Here is a 19,312-nt window from a genome sequence, read left to right on the forward strand (position 1 = left end):
GAGTATTTTGAAGAAAAATAATGACAATGTATCTTTTACTCTAATACATTTTCAACCACACCTTGTATATATACCGTATACAACCATATGACAAGTTACATACAGAAGCAGAGATGGTACATTTTAGTCCTTATTTCCACTTTCAGTTTCTCATACCAGAGAAACAGTGGCTATCAGGAAATGGGAAGAAAATGCTCAAATGGGAAGGGGAACAAGGGAGGGAGGAGGGGAAAAGGAAAGAAGGGACAAGAAAAAAGGTGAAAATAGAAGGAAAAAATGGAAACAAATTTTTTATATATAGGGAGAGGGGGAAGAAAAAAAAGAGGCAGGATATATCATGCACAGGTGCAAATTCCCAACGATGAGTGTTCTCATTATATATATATATCTAAAATGTACCAATGTTTTTCTTCAAAAAAATAAAATAACTGAATTAATTAAATTAAGTAATTTGAAAAAAAAAAAAGAAGCAAGGACAGAGCTACTGATAGGATGTTCTTTTGGAGGTTGTACCATGGGTCCCAGATGAGACAATGACTCCATGGAACATTTGAGTACCCCTCTCCTACCACGGCCAGATATGGGTCAGGAACCAGGATAGGTCAGAATCCAGGGACCTTGACAGCTGGAGGTCTTGCCCTGGCCTGGGGATGGTCCTGTGTGGAGTCCTCAAGTGTCCCCTCTGGACACCCTCCTGTCTTGCCTTGGAGCCCTGATCTTCCACCCTAGCTCACACTCCAGCTGTGCCCACTGCATTCACAGCCCCTACGCTGGTCAGCAGGACAATCTCTTAGCAGTGGGAGTATGTTGTAGTGGGGGTACCTTTGATACTTTGTCTCCCACGCTATCTGGTTCTTGCATTTAGGGTTCCACAAATAGGGGTGAAATGCTAATTGGCTCATTTGAATAATCTTTAGCCAGATAACTGAAGTATCCAGTTGCCCCAAATTCCCTAAAGGAAAACACGGAGACCACAGTTTGTGTCTCCCCCTTGTCCTGGGACTTCTCGTTTCACTGACCCTATTTCTGCACATGGAGTCCTCATTCCCTATAAAGCATCAAAGAACTTTCTGACTTGCCAGTGTCCTCTTCTTCCAGTGATGGCTGCTGAATTACATCTCAGGTTTTAGGCCTGAGCCAGGCGGCCTGAACCTCCCAGGGCCCGCATTGCTGAGCATGTGAGGAGGGGAAAGGGGTGGGTCAGCTTTGTTCTTCCTTGGTCTGGTGCGTGTCCAAGTGCACAGCCAACACCCTGTGGACTCAGCAGAAGGGGTAGGCTCAGGGATCCGAGGGCAGGTCTGAGGAAGAAGGGGGCCGAGTTCTGCTTTTGGCTTCTGAGTGTCCAGACTTCGCTCCTTGGACAGGCTTCCAGCACAGATTACTGCTCCACTGGGTTTCTGGGGTCAGATGTCGCCCACAGGGCTTCCGTGTTAGAGGCACTCAGGGAGGGCGGGGGAGGAAGCACAGACTAAGGGGGGGGGTGGGGAAGGGGCGGGGAGGGGCGGGGAGGGAAGGGGGCGGGGCGGGGAGGGGTGACTAGGCCCCGCCCCTAGCCTCTCTGCTCTGCTCAATAAAGTGGCTGTCCTGAGCTGCTGAGCCCTGTCGGCTTAGTCCAGGGCACCAGCACCATGCCCATGATACTGGGTTACTGGGACTTGCGCGGGGTGAGTGAGGGGTCTGCCTGACGGGTGGAAGGGGGACCCGGGGTGGGGATGTGAACAGCTGGCACAAATTGTAGGAACTGCATCTTCAGGTTTTGCTGGAGTCCTCTACATGTCTCTTTCAGCACTCACGCGCCTACTCATGTATGAGCCTGTGTGCCTCCGTGTGTATGTGTGTGTGTGTGTGTGTGTGTGCACACTCGCGAGTATGCATGAAAGATGGGTGTTCCTGGAGTGTGAGGGACTCACTTGGAGCAAATGAAGTCCCATGGTCAAGGTCCTGTCTCTGATCTCTGCCTCACCATCTCTTCCAGATATCTCATCCCATCCGCTTGATCCTGGAATACACAAACTCCAGCTATGAAGAGAAGAGATACACCATGGGGGGCGGTAATGGTACCCTCCTGCCTGGACTCCTGTCCAAGGCTGCTGATTAGCACCTAGCAACCCATGCCTGGCCATCTGTTGCTTACCTTGGCAACTTTCCTGCAGCTGCACCAGGAACCAACCCCTTCCAGAAACCTTTATGGGGATAATTGGCCTCATGACTCAGGATGCTGAGTTGAAGTTCTGGATCCCTCTCTGTTTGTGAGGGTTGGGCTTCCCATTAGAGCTTGTGAAAATATTTTGAAAGCCATAATCCTATAAGATCCTCATCCCTCAATACTGATCTCCCCTCCGGGCTCCAAACCATGAACTATGAGACTGCTGGCTCAGAATCCAGGTCCACTGTCGGGAGTCTTGCCCCTGACTCCTTGGTGGTGGTGGTGGGTGTACCAAGGAAGAAGGGTTAGACTCCTGAGAGTTTTGTATTCACTTCATCTTCCCTGCCACAGCTCCGGACTATGACAGAAGCCAGTGGCTGAATGAGAAGTTCAAGCTGGGCCTGGACTTTCCCAATGTAAGTGAGGGGTTGAGGTGGTTTGGGGAAAGTAAAGTCTTCCCTGCCTCATCCCAGCATAAAATCTTGAGGATTAGAACTCCTGCTCAACTACTCTCATTCCTGGTGTCTACCTTGTCTTCCTAAAATGTTCTGTCCCACTCATTCACTCACTCTGCAGTGTATCTATGCAGGGCTTGCCCTGGGCAAGCACACTGAGGACCAGGTCTCATGTCTGCTCTAAGTCAGGGAAGGGATGCTGGGACCTGCTATCCCAACTGACTTTCCTGGTTGTCTGTGCAGCTGCCCTACTTAATTGATGGGACTCACAAGGTCACCCAGAGCAACGCCATCCTGCGCTACATTGCCCGCAAGCACAACCTGTGTGAGTAGGGCTGGCTGCTGGGTGTGGGGGGACAGTGGCCATCTCCATGGGCTTGGGTGGGGTCAGATGCTGAGTCTCTGTTGTGTGGGCTGCAGGTGGGCAGACAGAAGAGGAGAAGATTCGTGTGGACATTTTGGAGAACCAGGTTATGGACACCCGCATGCAGCTCATCAATCTCTCCTACAGCCCTGATTTTGTGAGTCCCCATGGGTCTGGAGGAGACAGGGTTTGGAACAGGAGTTAAACTCTTGGGTTCACATCTACCCTGGTTTATGTGACAATTCAACTCTGTAACGGTGTACTGATTCTCCAAGGTTTCCTATCCTACCGTTAAACTGACCCTTATAACCCCAATCTATGGTACAGTAAACACTGTGAATCACTCCCCTCCTGTTGTGATACCGATTAGAGTCCCCAAAGTGGATATTCTGTCCTTGATGTGAGTGTATGCTCTAAAATCCCTTTCATCTCTCTGTTCTTTAACATCTGCCACCAGCTATCTCTCCTAGATTTACACACTATAAGGCTCTTTCTGGAATACAGAGACTCTAACCCTCAGCAAAAGAAGTACAATATGAGGGAATGGAAAGCAGCCTGGTCCTCAGATATCTGCTAAACTGTTTCCCCAGTGCTGTGTCCTTGACACCAGCATGGTCAGAAGATTTTCCTAATAGGCAGCTTAATGTCATCCAGAAGACCTCTGTCCCTCTCCTGCCCTTTTCCTTATTGTGTATTGAAATCAGGGCCTTGTACAATAATGGCTCGGTTCACAAATGCTTCTGTTTGCAAACAATTCAGTTTGCAAACAAAAGCGTTCTGAAAAATTTTGCTTCTGTTCACAAACTCCACATTGGATGACAAACATGACTTCAGCCATCTTCCCCACGTACACACAGACACAGCCATCTTCCATAAAATCGTAAAACGAATGAAGTTTGTAAACTGAGGAAACACTGTACTTGCAAGACAAATGCTCCTGAACTACATCCTAGTCCTTTAAATTTATTTTTTTAAATTTTGAGACAGCGTTTTACTAAGTAGCCCAGGCTCCTTGAACTTGCAATCTTCCTTCACTTCCAATGTAGCTGGGATTATAAGCATATGCCACCAGGCCCAGCTTCCCTGCTTTTAACATCAAATACGCCTCAGCCTTGTGTATACCGCTCAAATATCCGTTCTATTTGTGTGCCCTCTCACTAGGTAGGACTTCGTCTTGTCTCTTTTAATCTTTTATTATTTGCTTCTTTGGCTCCACTGACATAAGTTGAAAGCCGGCCAGGTTCTCAGACACTCCTGGGTCTGAATCACAGAACCCTGTTTGGATCAGTGGTGACAGATTGAGGGACAGAGTTGTATTCCTGTGTGATTTCCCATCACTTCTGACAGATGGGGGTCTCCTAGCAAGTGGGAGTCTAAGAAACAGTGCTACATTAAATGGAGGCCATGACACTGGCCTAGGCCCAATTTCAGGAAAGAGGGCTGCAAGTCTGGCCTCTCAGGGAAGGAACTTGTGTCTGAGGGTGATGACACTTGATTTCTGCCCCCAGGAGAAAAAGAAGCCAGAATTCTTGGAGGGCCTCCCTGACAAGATGAAGCTCTTCTCACAGTTCCTGGGGAAGCAGCCTTGGTTTGCAGGGAACAAGGTAAAGGGAAGGGAGATGGGAAGGAGAAGTTGTCATTCTTCCTATGTTATGAGCTTCCAGCCCACTCATTGTCAACTCTCTGCAGATCACCTTCGTGGATTTCCTTGCTTATGATATCCTTGACCAGCACCGTATGTTTGACCCCAAGTGCCTGGAGGCCTTCCCTAACTTGAAAGACTTCATGTCCCGCTTTGAGGTGACACTCTTGCCCCTTCTCAGTCTTATGTGTCCTTTTCTCCTTGCCCCTTTCCCTGATTCCTTTCTAGTGCTATAGCTGACCTGAAGAATAACATGTATGAGTATTGAGATTCTCAGCATCTTATATCCATTGTATCGAATTAATCGTCGCAACAACCTCCAAGGCTGGTAGAATTACCAATCCTACTGCACAGACACAGGAACTGAGACTAGAGACTAAGTCATTTTTTCAGGGTCCCAGCACCAACGGAGGCTGTGTGTGGGTCTTTGTCAACCTCTAGCTTCTAAGGGCATCAGTAGCTGTCCCTGTGTTGTGCCCAAAGAAAATCCTGAGGCCCTGTGCAGCCTGGGTTTCCAGCCCAGCAGCCTGTGTAGGAGGGAGAGCATGTGAAGGGTGTGAGCAGCTTGCACTGGGAGGGCTGGTACAAGGCTAGATGGATGGAAAGTACGAAGATGCAGACGATTCTTACCTGATCAGCCAAGCACTGTGGTCTGTCAGATTCCCAACTGGGAAAGCACTGAAACCCTGTGGTTATAGTTAGTGCTGGATTGATTGTACATATGGGTACCCCTGTTGGGTGATTTTATCGTGAATTGTTCTGTTAGGTGTCCTATTTCCATACTTTCATCCTTCTCTTCCTCTTCAATATCTCAAGTGTTCTTTCTGTAAAACGTGGTCATGTTCTCATTTTCACTGATATCCTTCACATCTTCCTCTATTTAAGCTTGACGTGAACCCACTGACACAAGCAGAAAAGACCCTCTCCTGGGCCCCTCCAGAGACTGAGTTTAAGCGAGAAGGGCAGACATTCTGGATGTGAGGTGTATGTGGCACATTGTGGGTGCTGTGGAGCATAGCTTGCCCCTCGCCTTGCATCTTATCGGGTTCTGCAGAATCCACTTGTCACCAACAAAATCTATTTTATTAGAGACTTGGGAATTTGAGCCATTAATGCAATGAGTTTTTAGCTTGAAATCTGCTTGTTTTCTACTTGTCAACGAGTACCGTGTTTTCTCAGCTAGTTCTCATCGGCTCTGGTTCTCGTCCAGATCGAGTGTGCAAGAGCATGAAGGTGGGAAGGAAGGGCTTGAGGGACAGAGCTGAGAGCTATGGCCTGAGCCTCAGTCCTGCTGGGCCAGGCTTGTTAAGCACAGGCAACTGTGGATTTCTATGAATCCTTTGAAATTAGTTAGGAACTCATTCTACAAGTAGGAAGGCACACAATACAACCAACCTCATATGGCTCTGCCCCAATAGAGGCTGGAGTGCTTGCTTCGGCAGCACATATACCAGTAGCAGGCTGGAGATAGGGTAGGTTGGGCAAGTTAATACGACGTTATTGACTATAGGAGAAATCTGGACTTTTTGCCCTCAGAGGATTGATTGAAACCTTGCTCAGGCTTTGTTTTTGGATTCTCTTCCCCTGTCCCTTTTCATCCAGATTCACTGGGCAAGCCTGGGCTCTCTTCCAATCTGCACTCAAATGTTCTTGGAATCTTAGCTATGCTTGATCCCTCCTCTGTTTGCCAACACAGGCAGGAAGGAACTTCCTTGTGTAAAAGGAAAATATTTAGGCAGAGAGGGAAAGACAGAGCCTCTTGGGGGAGGGCTGAGTGGAGGGGAAGAGCATAGAGTTGGAGAGACAGAGCCGGGGTGCATCCAGCCCTGTCCCACTTACTAGTTGTGTAGGCATGAGGAAATCGCTTAACCTCTTTGTACCTCAGGTTCCTTCCCAATAAAAGGTGATGGTAGGGCTGATCTTGCAGGGTTGTTGAGTGGTTTTCTCAAACTATATTGTAATTTCTAGTGGATATAAATCCACCTTTAACAGTGTTCAACCTCCCCGTAGTGACAGAAAATTGAAAAGTTTACTCACCAGAGCTGGGGACCTCAGTGGACTGGGTTGTGCTCCCACATTTGAGCCCATGTGGAAGAGCTGTTCCTGGTGTGGGGATACTCAAGTTCAATGGAGCAGCAGACCTGAGGTCCAGCTTTCTCTTTCCCACACTCAGGGCCTGGAGAAGATCTCTGCCTACATGAAGTCCAGCCGCTTCCTTCCAAGACCTGTGTTTTCACAGAGTGCAGTGTGGGGCAGCAAGTAGGGCCCTGCAATGCCAGGATGGGAGAAGGATCTACCTTGCCCCTTGTCCCTATCCTGGGGCACAGCTGGCCGCCTGCATCCATGCATCAGTTTTCTCATCCCTCTATCTTTTCCACTCCCTTCTCTGCAAGGCCTCATCAGCTCCCTTTCTTCTACTGAGCACCGCCCCCCCAAATCATGCCTCTTAAGCTTCACCTCCCCACTTTACTTTACAGAAGTCCCCTTCTCCGCTTCCTTGTGCCTGACCTGAAACTAACCAGATAGTCCTTTATTCTGATTTGAGGAGGCTGCCTGACTCCATTCCATCTGCCTGGTTTGGAACCTGGTGTACAGGCCCTGGTCTCTGTTGTGTTGGGTGCCCTGGCTCTGTCTGATCCTCAATAAAACTTAAAACATAATTGCTGTGAATTTTTTATTTCCTTTGGCTCCCTGGACTCACAAGTTGTCACTGCTAATTTCAAGGAATTATCCTCTGATTTTGGTGGTAGTGGGTTCACAGGGTAAGTAGAATTTTGAGACTTTTTGGTTCCAATTCTGACATCTGCAAAGCAGAAAACCGTAGGAGGCTCTGTCGAGAATAAAGGGACTGTTCTGGGCCTGCACCTCTCATTCACTCCTGCAGCAGTACTGAGGCTTCTGTGGAGAGGCAGGGCTGCATGTCTTATTCACTAGGGACCAAGAGTGGGCGAGTCCCCATCAATCACAGAGCATAGTGTTGTGGCCTCTGAGCTCCCACCTTCAGCTGCAGAGCATGTGGCTTCTCTGACTTAACCCACATGAGATGACCTCTGCCTGTCCTCCACCCCTACTCCACTCCTCACCCTGGTGAATTAATACCTTAATGAATATTCGCTTGGGCTGGGGATTTAGCTCAGTGGTTTCGCCGCCTGCTGCACAAGCACAAGGACCCGAGTTCGATCCTGGTACCAAAAAAAAAAAACCAAACCAGAATATTCGCTAAAGATGTGTTCACACCATGTAATCCTAAATTGTAGGGAACAGGGAAAGGGGACGTTACTAGAACCTCTGTAGTGAGTCCTAGTCTCCTGCGAGCCACGGCAGCACAAGGCGAATTATAGGAAAGGTAGAAAAATGAGACTTTGAGAAGAAGCTGAGCTTTGGGCCTGATCAGTGCTGCTCTGGGTAGCAAAGACGAAAGCCCTCAGTTTACCGCACCTTTTATTCAGTACCTCGGGAGAAACAGATGTAACAAATGACTTGCGGAGAGTTCAGTACTTCCGCATAAAGTGTAACAATCCAAGAACAATGAGGAACTGAGTAGATGAAGATTTTGTTCCTCCCAGGATGTCTTCAGCTGGTGTGATCTTATCCTGGAGCATCACAGCATCACCTGGTCATTGAGGTCTCAGTTGTGACCAGAGGCCAAAATGGAATTATGTCTCAAAATGCCGTAGCTGGGCTGTAGGCAGGAGAACTAGGCCTAATCAAATGGTTTTTCCCTAAAATTATGTAGCATTGCTCCTGACACTAACTGCTATACAATTCCTCAAATTTTCTTCCTGTGTTTCATAACAACTTGCCCTTTAATTTTTAAATCCATTTTATTTCTAAGTTTCACCTGTTTTTGTATATCCATTATGCTTTGTAAAATCCTTTAAACAAGATAGTCCTCTGACCTAAAGGACAGTGTTCAGGTAGGAGAATGTCCTTCTGAAGGTTATACCCTAGGTCCCAGAGAACAGGGTGACGTCAAAGGCCATTTGAGCTCCCAAATGTACCAAGACCATACATGAACCAGGGGCTAGAACCAGGCCAGAATCCAGAGACTTGGACATCTGGTCTTATCCTGGTCCCAGCCAGGCCAGGCTGTGGTCCTGTATGGAGTCCTCCACGATCTACTCTGGACACCCTACTGTCTTGCCTTGGATGCAGGAGAAGTGTCTGGCCCCTTGGACCCCAAATCTTCCACCTCACCTTACACTCTAGCTATGCTCACTACACTTGCAGCCCCTGGGCTGGTCACTGGGATTGTTTTGCTATATTGTAGTATATTGTGGAGAAGTGCAAATACCCTGTCCTCTACTGTGTCTAATTTTTGGATTTGGATTTGTTAATGGAGTTCTAGGTGAAAACCCCTGGTTGGGGCCTTCCAACACTGGTCCCAGAACACCCCATCAAAAAGATGAGCAATGATGAAAGGCAGGAAAACGCTTTAATCAGTAAGGCTTTGCCACTGGAAAGGACAGATAAAGAGGTTCAAGGTCTGTAAAGACTGATAGCAACTTTGAGGTGTTATAGAAAAGGAGAACAAAGGCAAGGGTTGGAATTTGCAGGGCTGGGGGTTTCCACGGCTGGCAGGTGGGTAATCCTGGTCAAGTAGGTGGTCTCTTGATCATTACCTCGGGGCTGGTTCTGCAGATCAAGTCCTTATGACTTGAGGGGACAATCTGATTCCCATGATATGATTGTTCTTGCTTAGGTCAGGGTTGGGGGTCAGCCTCCATTCAGTCATGGAGTCATTGCTTGCTCATGGTGGGGGGTGATCCCATGATGGAGTGTTTGGTCTGGGAGGCTCTGCTTTTGCTGGAATCCAAGGTGATGGCAAGATTAGAGTAACGACTGGAGACTTCTTAGTGCTGGCCCAAGGTGTCTGGAACAGGATTTCATAAAACTTGGAAATTGAATGTCCCTGAAAATCTTACTATAACTTCCTCTGAGTATCCTCAGTCATGAAGGGGCAAGATAGGTTAGGTAAATTTAAGGCTCATAAGCCCCATATCACCAATTTTCAGACAGACCTTAAGTGATGAACCTGCCCATGGGGAGAGCTGAGCAAGAAACTGACCCCAAAATTTAAAAGCAATAACAGCCAGATATAAAAGGAAGGTAGAGATGCCAAGCTTTATCTGGCTTTTAGTTGTACACTGGGTATCTGCAGGTCCAACCTGTAAGTCTCTGTTACAGATTGACACAAAAAAAGAATAAAAGGAATAAAAGACTAATTGGCTAATTCGCATAATCTTTATGCAGCTCTCTCTGAAGTGCTCAGGCTCCCCAATTCCCTAAGGAAAATATGAAGAACATGTGTGGCCCTGGTGGTGGTGCTGGGGAGTCCTGGAGTTCGCATTTCACTGACACTGTTTTTGTAGACACTAGGCTGTCAGGGGTCATATAGCTATCACACCATCGAATCCTCTTTTTCCAGTAACGGGGGCTGAATTAAACTATCAGTTTGGGGGTCCTCCTTTTTGGTTTGACCCTGGCCTCCCAGAACATGTAGGGATTCAGCAGGTAAGGGGTGAACAGTGAGAGATGCAAGGAGGAAAAGGAGGGAGAACAGCTTTGTTCTTTCACACCCTGGGCCAGTCTCCAAGTGCAAGGGCAGCTCCCTGTGTACCTAGCAGGATGGGGGCGAAGGGCCGCTGGCGGGGCTGGGGGGCCCAACAGCTAAGCCCTGCCTTTGGATTCTGGGCACCTAGACCTGGCTCCCAGGACCTCAGGCCTGAAGCTGCATTGGATCTTGATTTGTGTCTGCCCTTGAGACTCGGGCTCACTTGGGTTTGTGCATCCTGGGTAGGCTGGAGTGCAGGGCGGGGCGGGGAGGAACGGAAGTAAAGTCTGCGACAGGAAATCTGCTCAGCAACCAGGCCCCGCCCCTCCGTGCTCTGCTTGCAGTTAAAAGTAGGTTTGCCTGGCAGAGACCTGTCTGCAGGTCTATACTGCCACCACCATGCCCATGATATTTGGTTATTGGGACATCCGCGGGGTGAGTTAGGGGTCTGCCTCATGTGTGGGAGGACGATTGGGTGGAGCCAGACTGAGCAGCTGGCCAACAAGTTCTAGGACATGGATCCTTTTCAGGACGTGGATCCTTTTCAGAAGATGCTAGAGCCTTCTGCAAGCTTTGAGGTGTGTGTGTGTGTGTACATGCATGGTGTGTGTGTGTGTGTGTGTGTGTGTGTGTGTGTGTTAGAGGAAGACGGGTTCACAAGGAGGAAGTGAAGGTCACAGTCTGAGTCCCTGAATCTGTAACTTCTTTCACGGGTTACCCTCCCAGCTGGCTCACGCCATCCCCCTGCTCCTGGAATACACAGACACCAGCTATGAGGAGAAGAGATACACCATGGGGGATGGTAATGGCACCTTCCTGCTCAGCCCCGTGCCCAATCCTACTGACCCATACCCTGGCCACCTGTTGCAGATGGCCCTAGACCGTGCCCCTTGCAGAAATCTCTGAAATTGCAGCATGGTCACCTAAGGCAGGTCTGTGGGAGTGGAATGCTAGGACACCTTTTAGCAGGTGCCTAGAACTTTTGCAAGCCCTAGTCCTGCTGGCTGCAGAGTCCTTACAAGCACACTTAACCTTGCATCCTTGGAATGTGGGGTCAGTGGTTCAGATTCTAGTTGTACTGTCTCAGGTTCTAGCCCCTGATTCCTTGGGAGAGTACCATGGGTAGCAACAATGAACTCAAGAGAGGTTTGTTTTCAGCTCATCTTCTCTACCACAGCTCCCGACTAGGACAGAAGCCAGTGGCTGAATGAGAAGTTCAAGCTGGGCCTGGACTTTCCCAATGTAGGTGAGGGGTTGGAGTGGTTTGGGGAAAGTAAAGTCTTCCCTGCCTCATCCCAGCATAGAATTCCTAGGATTCGAACTCCTGCCCAACTACTCTCATTCCTAGTTGTCTACCCTGTCTTTCTATGATGGTGGATATCCCACCTCATTCACTTTTTCGACTGTATATTTCTGTAGGCTTGCCCTGGGCAAGCACACTGAGAGCCAGGTCTCATGTCTGCCTTAACTCAGGGAAGGGATCCTGGGACCTAGAATCCCAACTGACCTTTTCTGTCTGTCCATGCAGCTGCCCTACTTAATTGATGGGACTCACAAGCTCACCCAGAGCAACGCCATCATGCGCTACATTGCCCGCAAAAACAACCTGTGTGAGTAGAGCTGGGGCTGGGGGTTGGCCATCCCGCTGCACTCGGCTGGGGTGGGATGCTAAGGTTGAGTCTCTGTTTTATGGGCTGCAGGTGAGGAGACAGAAGAGGAAAGGATTCGTGTGGACATTTTGGAGAACCAGCTTATGGACACCCACATGCAGCTCATCATGGTCTGCTACAGCCCTGATTTTGTGAGTTCCGCCGTGGGCCTGGACCAGATAAGATTTGGAGCAGGAGTTAAACTTTTGCATTCATATCTACACGTCCTGTTCAGCATTTAAACTCTTTGCACTGGTACTGCTTCTTCTGGGTTTTCTACCTTACACTTATAACTTCAAAATCATATCAAATAAACACTGTGAATCAATCTCCACAAATACTAGGGTACAGTCCAGACTCCCCCTTTGGACAATTTGTTTCAATACCAAAGTCACGTTTTCCAAATTGTTTCCCCTTGTGACCCTCATGTGTGCCATTGGCCCCATCTGAGATCTTCATACCATTTGCCTAGTCCTTAATTCAGTGACTCAAACCTTGAGACAGAAAAGCCCAATATATGGGAATGCAATGCACCCTCTTCTTCAGACATCTACCCAATACTTTCTCCAGTGCTGTGTCCTTGATACCAGCATTAATCAGGACCTTTTCCTAGTAGATACCTTAGGGTCAGCCAGAGGGCCTCTGTCTCTCTCCCTCTTCCTTTCAGCATAAAAACACCTAACCTCACCCACATTACTCAGATATCCATTCCATTCTTCACCCATCCACTAGGTAGAACTTTTTCTTCTCTCCTGTATTCTTTTTGTACCTTGCCTCCCTGAATCCACCAGACATCTGGGTCCAGAGCCTACCATGTCCTCGTGGCAGTCCTGGGTCTGACCTACAGGATCTGACTTGGACGACACTGGTGATAGATTCAGACACAGAGTTGAATCCCTCTATGCCTTTCTAAACTCTAAAAGGAGGAGTCTTGTGTCTGTTGGAGTCTGCTAGGTGCTGAAGTGTTCAACGGAAGCCTGTACCCCGACTCAGTCTCGGTCTTACGGAAGACGGTTGCTCGCCCCTGGACACCTGGGGCCATGCAAGACATTGGTGAGTCTGACCTCCGCTGACAGGGAACTTGTGTCTGATAATGGTGACACCTGATTTTTGCCTCAGGAGAAAAAGAAGCCAGAGTTCTTGGAGGGGCTCCCTGACAAGATGAAGCTCTTCTCACAGTTCCTGGGGGGAACAGCCTTGGTTTGCAGGGAACAAGGTAAAGGGAAGGGAGAAGGGGAAGAGAAGTTGTTATTCCTCCCACATTATGAGCTTCCAGCCCTCTCATTCTTGGCTTTCTGCAGATCACCTTCGTGGATTTCCTTGCTTATGATGTCCTTGACCTGTACCGTATATTTGAACCCAAGTGTCTGGATGTATTCCCCAAGCTGAAGGACTTCATATCCCGCTTTGAGGTGATGCCTCTGATTGCCTTATTCTTGGGTGCCCTTTTCTCTTTGTCCCCTTCCCTAGTGCTTTCTTGGTGCTTGAGGTGACATAAATAATAATTAGTACTGACTGAGCACTAACTTTATATGCCAGGACTTGTGCCCAGCATTTCATATCCATGGTGTCAAATTTATCATTACAACATTGCTACAAGGCTAATAGAATTACCAGCCCCACTACACAGATAAGGGAACTAAGATTGTAGAGGGTAAATCATTTGCTGAAAGGCCCAGTGCCAGTGGAAGTTGTGCTGGGCTCCGTGTCAGCCTTTGGCTTCTAAGGGCAACGGGAGGTGGTTCTCCCTGTATTGTGCTCAGAGAAAGACCTTTAGACCCGTGGGCAGCCTGGGTTTCCAGCCCAGCACCCTTGGCAGGAGGGTGAGCACGTGAGGAGTGTGTGCAGCTGGCGTTAGGAGGGCTTGGACAAGGCTGCGTGGATGCGATACACCAAGATGCAGACCGTATTGACATCTGATCTGCAGAGCACTTTGCCCAGTCAGACATCCATCTGGGGCAGCCCTGAGACCCTGTGGGTTGTAGTTGGTCCTGGACTGAGTACACATATGGGAGCCCCATTGGAGGATTTTATCTTGACCTGCTCTATGGTTGGGGACGTTCCTTCTCTCCCTCCTCCTTCTCCTGCTTTCTTCTAATGCCCCAATTCTCCATTTGTGAAGTGGGCAGTACACTAGTTTCTACTACTCTTCACTGACCCTCTCCACCTCCTCTGTATGAGGCTGTGTGTCAGTCTCAGAGGGAGATGCAGAGACCCCTCAGTCCTCTCCTGGGACTCAGTGTAGCCGAGGACAGCAGACATACCAGATTGTGGGGTACATGTGGCACCACCCGGGTGCTGGGGAGCACAGCCTGGACCTCACCTCCTAGCTAATCATGTATCACCCAGAGTCTACCTTTTTGAGCCCAGCAAAGCCTATTTCATTAGAGGTTTGGGAATTTGAGGCCTTAGTCTATGTAGTTTTTCAGCCTGGAATCTGCTTTCCCTTCCCCCCCATATGGCGTAATGTGCTTTCTCAGCTAGTTCTCATCAGCTGTGGCTCTGGTCCAGGCAGAGTGGCCTTGAAGATTGTGCAAGAGCTGGCATGATTGTGGGGAAGGGTGGAGGAGAGCAGAGTGCTGAAGCCTGAAGCCAGCTGTGCCTTACTGTGAGGTAGAAACCGGATCTCTGAATCCTTTACAAATTAGCTGGGCTACCTTTCCTGGTAATATGGCACACAGCACATCTGAATGTCATTCAACGTATTCTGCTGTACCACAGCCAGAGAGGAAGTATTTTAGGGCCTGGTGTAGTTTGGATCAGGTATCAAGTATAGTAGTTTCAGCTTTCTAATTTAGGTGAGTGTTTAGACATGGTTGGTCCTTTCTTTGCAAGTCCTCTTCCCCTTCTCTACTTACATCCAGGATTTGCTGAGTCACTGGGTGAGATCTGGGCTCTTCTCCAAGGTACACAGGCATGTTCTCAGCTCCTTTGTTTTGCTACATCCTTCTTCTGTGTTATTACAGGCAAGCACTAGCCCCGGTATGAGAAAGGAGAGTTTGTGCAGATGGGGAGTAACAGAGCCTCTTGGGTGGGTGAGTGGGGAGTATAGACAGAGAGAGCATAGAACTGGACAGACAGAGCCTAGCCAGCTTCATCCAGGCTTTTGTCTCTTAGTAGCTATGGGAGAATGAGGAAGTTACGTTCATTAGTTTCCCTCTGACATCTGGTGATGGCAGGATCTATCTTGCTGGGTAGTTGGGTGAATCTTTAATGGATGTTCCTGGTGTGGGGTTACTGAAACTCAGTGGTGCTGCAGACCTGAACTTTAGCTTTCTCTTTCCCACTTGCAGGGCCTGAAGAAGATCTCAGCCTACATGAAGTCCAGCCGCTTCCTTCCAGGTCCTTTGTTTCTAAAAATGGCCATGTGGGTAAACAAGTAGGACCATGTGATACCTCAACACAGAAGGGGATCTGTCATTGCACCTGCTGGCCAAGGGGGCTGGACACACCTGGCTCCCTGAATCTCAGTTCAGTCTTCTCAGTATGTTTTTCTTCTTTCTACTTTTCTCTTCTGAAGGTCTCACTGGCTTCCTTTCTGTACTAATCCCTTTGTAGTCAAGGCTCTGTACTGCTCCCTGTTGTACTTCTGCAAAGTTGCCTTCCTTTTCCCTCCCCTAAATCCAATTATATTTTTCCTGCCCTTGTTTTGAGGAGCCCAACTGACCTGAGCTTTCCAGGATGACCTAAAAGATCAGTAGAATCTAGTACTGCCTGGTGTGCAGGACCTAGCTCTCAGCGTGGTGACTCTCCAACCCCTGTTTTTCCTTGATCTGGATATCCCTCCTCTGTGTTCTCAGGATGTTTCTCCATTGACTTCTCCCACTGTATTGCAGTTGGTTTATGTGTCCAACACAATCACAAGTTTCTTGAGGAAAGGATCCAGACCATGTTGGACATTTTCTCTGATAAGTATGACATTGCCTGACATAGGTCAATGTTTAAGAAATTTGGAAATTTGAAAAAATTGTTCTCAAAGAAGCTTTGGTGGGCCTATACAGCCAGTATTGGAACTTAGAGCTCTGGGAATAGCTATCTTGTAGTCCAAGGAGGTACAGGATAAGGGGCAAAAGATTTCATATGGGCAGGTGTTGGAGTCTGAGCCACTAGCTGTCTCTCACATAAGCATTCAGAGGCTCCAGCTGCCCTTGCAACAAAGTGACTGGAGATGCGAAGGCCGAGCTTGTTGGGTAGCAGTGTAGCAATATATGCAGTTTGGGGCTGTGACATTTTAGATCAGGTCAACCATAAAGGAGAAGGACTAATTGGAGAAGCACCGAGTGAGCAGCTTCCTGAAGCAGCAGTTGTACCATGGATTCTGGCCTTGGTCAGGCACTGACTAAGATGTAGCTAGTAACGAAGCAGATTTGAGGAGAGTCCTGATGAGCATTTGTCCATAAGATCAACTGACTCCTGCAGTTAAGAAATAGGATAGCAATAGGTGCTCAAGGTCACTGTAAAATCAATGATGAATAAAAACATAAAACAATGTCATTGAAGCTAAAATTTTATAAATCCAATAAGATAAAAATTATTTAAACCAACAGTTGTTAAATTTTAACTTAAAGACAGACATGATAAAAATATGTAGGAAAAATAGAAATTAACATGAAACTATAATAAAAGTTAAGCAGATAAATAAAAATATCAAACCAGAGTAAAACAGATTTGGATTTGTAGCAGAGGTCAGCAAACATTTTCCACAGAGGGCCAGTCCTTTGTGGTCTCTCATAATTCCTCTACTGCACTGTCACAGACCACACCTAGTAAATGGTTACGGCCGTGCTCCAGTAGAGCTTTATTTACAAACCAAACAACTGATTCAAATATGTGCAAATGACTTGAATAGATATTTCTCCGGAGAAGATATACCAATGCCAATAAGCAGATGAAAACTTGCTCTACTTCGCTACTAACTAGAGAAATTGAAATCATTCCTTTCTGGAATTGAGCATTTCTGATGAGAAGGTTGGTTCCAGTATGATTTGAATTCACTCGTAGATCTTTCTTTACTGAGGTTTTTCCAGACAAGATTAGCAGTTGAGTTAGTAGAGGATAGCCATCATCAATGTGAGTGGCCATCATACAGTCACTCAGGGCTCTTACAGAACCAAAACATAGAGAAGAGGTGAATGTGCTCTCTCTTTGAGGCATCTGTCTTCTCTTCTCCTGGAATATCTGCACTCCTGGTTTTCTGGACTGGAGATTTAATTTCGGATTTACACCATCACACCCCATTCCCATCTCCATTCTCAGGCCTTTGGACTCAGAATACATCACAGGCTTTCTTTGTTTCATTAGCTTGTAGGTGGCACATTGTGGGATTTCTCCATCTTTGTAATCACATGAGCCAATTGCTAATATAGGTATGTGTGTAAGCAAAATAATGTATCTAATCATCTATCGTTTTTGTTTGCATGAAGAACTGTGTCTAGTATACCTAGCAAAAACATACAGAGATAGACTACAATAATCATGAGTGAATTGGTAAAAGCCAAACAAAACAGAAAATGCCAGAGGATACTCATTTATTTGGAGACTTTCTATTTGGGAGGGATTGACTGACATGTGTTGTAATAAAACATCTGTCCTTGTGGTAAATCTCCATGTTCGCTATCAATATTTTAAGGCTCCTATAAAAACATATAATCTCTCTGACTGCACATTTTGCCTATTCCATGTGCATGAGGGTGTCTGGGAAGCTGTGAAGGGTGGGTAAACAGTGGGAAAGGAGCTATGTCTTGGTGACCTCCATCACTGCTGTCCAGGGCCATGGGAAAATTTAGGTGCTTCATAGATTCAACTTGTGGCCAGTGCTAGAGAGGAGAGCATGTAATGCAAGAAGCGTCCCAGTGAAGCCATTGTAAATTGGCAGAGACCGGTGGGAGTCTTCTGCACACCCTTTTTAGTCATGTCATACCTTTAAAAACCTAAGTTCAGTTTATTCTTCCTGGCTGTACCCCAGCAGTTCTCAAAGAATTACTACACCAGGGCTAGGCTCAGGGTGCTTGGCCCTGGGACAGGATTGCATGGGAGGTCAGCTGTGGGGCCACCAGAGTCACATCCTCCCTAACCTGTACCCTGGAAGACTGGCTGCCCAGCCTGTCCCCCCGAGCACCACGTTCTCTGCCCAAGTGTTTTTCTCTCTGATTTGTACCTGATGCCACAGGGGCTGCCCCGAGGGTATAATTGCTTCTAGGACCCCTTGCAGCAGCTCTCTCTGCTTCCTTGTTTGCAAAGGACTCATTGGCCACTCTGGTCTCCTGCCAGCTAGCCAACATTTCTAGGACAATATTTTTCCAATTGCAGCATTTGGCTCTATGTTAGTCACTTTCTCCTCCTGGGAACACATTACCTAACACTCACAATGTAATGTAGGAGAGGTTTATTTTGGCTCAGTTTCAAAAATTCCAGACCATGTTTGGCAGGCTTAAACACAGCAACCCGGCTCCTCGGACCAGGATCCACCTCCAGCAACACACTTAGCTCTGGATTAATCCAGTAATGAGTACAATGCTCCATGGTCCAATCCCCTTTTAAGAACCTCACACCGAATTGGATCTTACTTCTCTCAGCCTGTTGGGAATGGAGGACGTGCTCTGTTGGTGGCTCATGAAAGAAGGGTTGAATGGGCCAAGGGTGCACTACAACTAGGCTCTGCCCCTGTCTGCCCAGGCCCCTTCATAAAGTCAGAGCCCACTCAGGGCCAGGGATTTAGCTCAGTGGTTCCACTGCCTGCCTCCCATGTGCAAGGTCCCAAATTCGATTTCTGGTACCAAACAAACAAACAAAAAATGAGAGGCACTCATGACGGTGGCTGATTTCTGACTCCACACCTACCAGCAGTATGCCATTGTATTACTTGGGCAACTGAGTATGAGGGAGGGGTTCAGCTAGGCAGGGGTTTGAGGGAGGGCTAGTCTCTGGGGCACTGATATATGAAAATGGTTCTTCAGGACTTGCTGGAACCAACTATCTGTTCCTCTCTGGAGGGCTTGTGTATGCTGTGTGTGTATGTGTTAGTAATGGTATTATTAGATATAAGGCTTACCTGGAGGAAATGAAGTCACACAGAATCAGAGTCCCTACCCCTGTGACGTCTATTATAGGCCAGCTCTCCCAGCTGGCTCACACCATCCACCTGCTCCTGGAATACACAGGTTCCAGCTATGAAGAGAAGAGATACACGATGGGGATAATAATAGCATCCTCTTGCTCAGACCCCTACCTAAGCTGGCTGATTGTTACCCAGCAACCCCTGCTCTGGCCAGCTGTTGCTCAGCTCTACAGGCCTCTTCCAGTTGGAGCTGAAGGCTAACTTTTCTAAACCCCTATGAAAGCAGGGTTTGGCTTTCCAAACTAGGATGCTAGGAGGGGATTACTGCCTAACTCCCTATTGGTAATAGGGTGGGGTTTTTCCTTAGAGATTTCTTAAACTTTTTTTTAAAGCCTTAGTTATACAGGGTCCAGAGACATTACAAGCATTTCCACCCTAAACCTTG

General features: G+C 47.6%; 1 protein-coding gene and 1 pseudogene across 4 annotated transcripts; both read left to right on the plus strand.

Annotated features, from left to right (window-relative positions):
* Positions 1–1,502: 1,502 nt before the first annotated feature.
* Positions 1,503–7,267, plus strand: LOC101705794 (glutathione S-transferase B). 3 transcript variants are annotated; one of them, XM_004853650.4, is made up of 8 exons: positions 1,503–1,664; positions 1,976–2,057; positions 2,498–2,562; positions 2,845–2,926; positions 3,022–3,122; positions 4,474–4,569; positions 4,655–4,765; positions 6,781–7,267. In XM_004853650.4, the coding sequence occupies exons 1-8, from the start codon at positions 1,629–1,631 to the stop codon at positions 6,868–6,870; spliced, it is 663 nt and encodes a 220-aa protein (XP_004853707.1). In that variant the 5' UTR covers positions 1,503–1,628; the 3' UTR covers positions 6,871–7,267. The 3 variants fall into 3 exon arrangements, with proteins under 3 accessions (XP_004853707.1, XP_004853708.1, XP_004853709.1); XM_004853651.4 differs by having other exon boundaries at positions 1,976–2,051; XM_004853652.4 differs by having other exon boundaries at positions 1,569–1,664; positions 1,976–2,385.
* A 152-nt stretch (positions 7,268–7,419) lies between these two features.
* LOC101706877 (glutathione S-transferase Mu 1-like) lies at positions 7,420–17,473 on the plus strand (annotated as a pseudogene). Its single transcript, XR_015452026.1, has 9 exons — positions 7,420–10,596; positions 10,692–10,739; positions 10,888–10,963; positions 11,339–11,403; positions 11,690–11,771; positions 11,862–11,962; positions 12,930–13,026; positions 13,112–13,222; positions 15,104–17,473. The product of XR_015452026.1 is annotated as a glutathione S-transferase Mu 1-like (transcript).
* The last annotated feature ends 1,839 nt before the right edge of the window (positions 17,474–19,312 follow it).

This window comes from Heterocephalus glaber, unplaced genomic scaffold (assembly GCF_053883595.1).
Source record: "Heterocephalus glaber isolate CG9 unplaced genomic scaffold, H.glaber_assembly_v1.0 deba00001442, whole genome shotgun sequence".
NCBI classification, from domain to species: domain Eukaryota; kingdom Metazoa; phylum Chordata; class Mammalia; order Rodentia; family Bathyergidae; genus Heterocephalus; species Heterocephalus glaber.

Bases quoted from the DNA above. Each gene is read 5' to 3' on its own strand.
- LOC101705794 (XM_004853650.4), top strand. From the start codon at position 1,629: ATGCCCATGATACTGGGTTACTGGGACTTGCGCGGG. The intron at 1,665-1,975 runs GTGAGTGAGGGG...CATCTCTTCCAG, and splicing joins GTTACTGGGACTTGCGCGGG to ATATCTCATCCCATCCGCTT. The intron at 2,927-3,021 runs GTGAGTAGGGCT...TGTGGGCTGCAG, and splicing joins TGCCCGCAAGCACAACCTGT to GTGGGCAGACAGAAGAGGAG.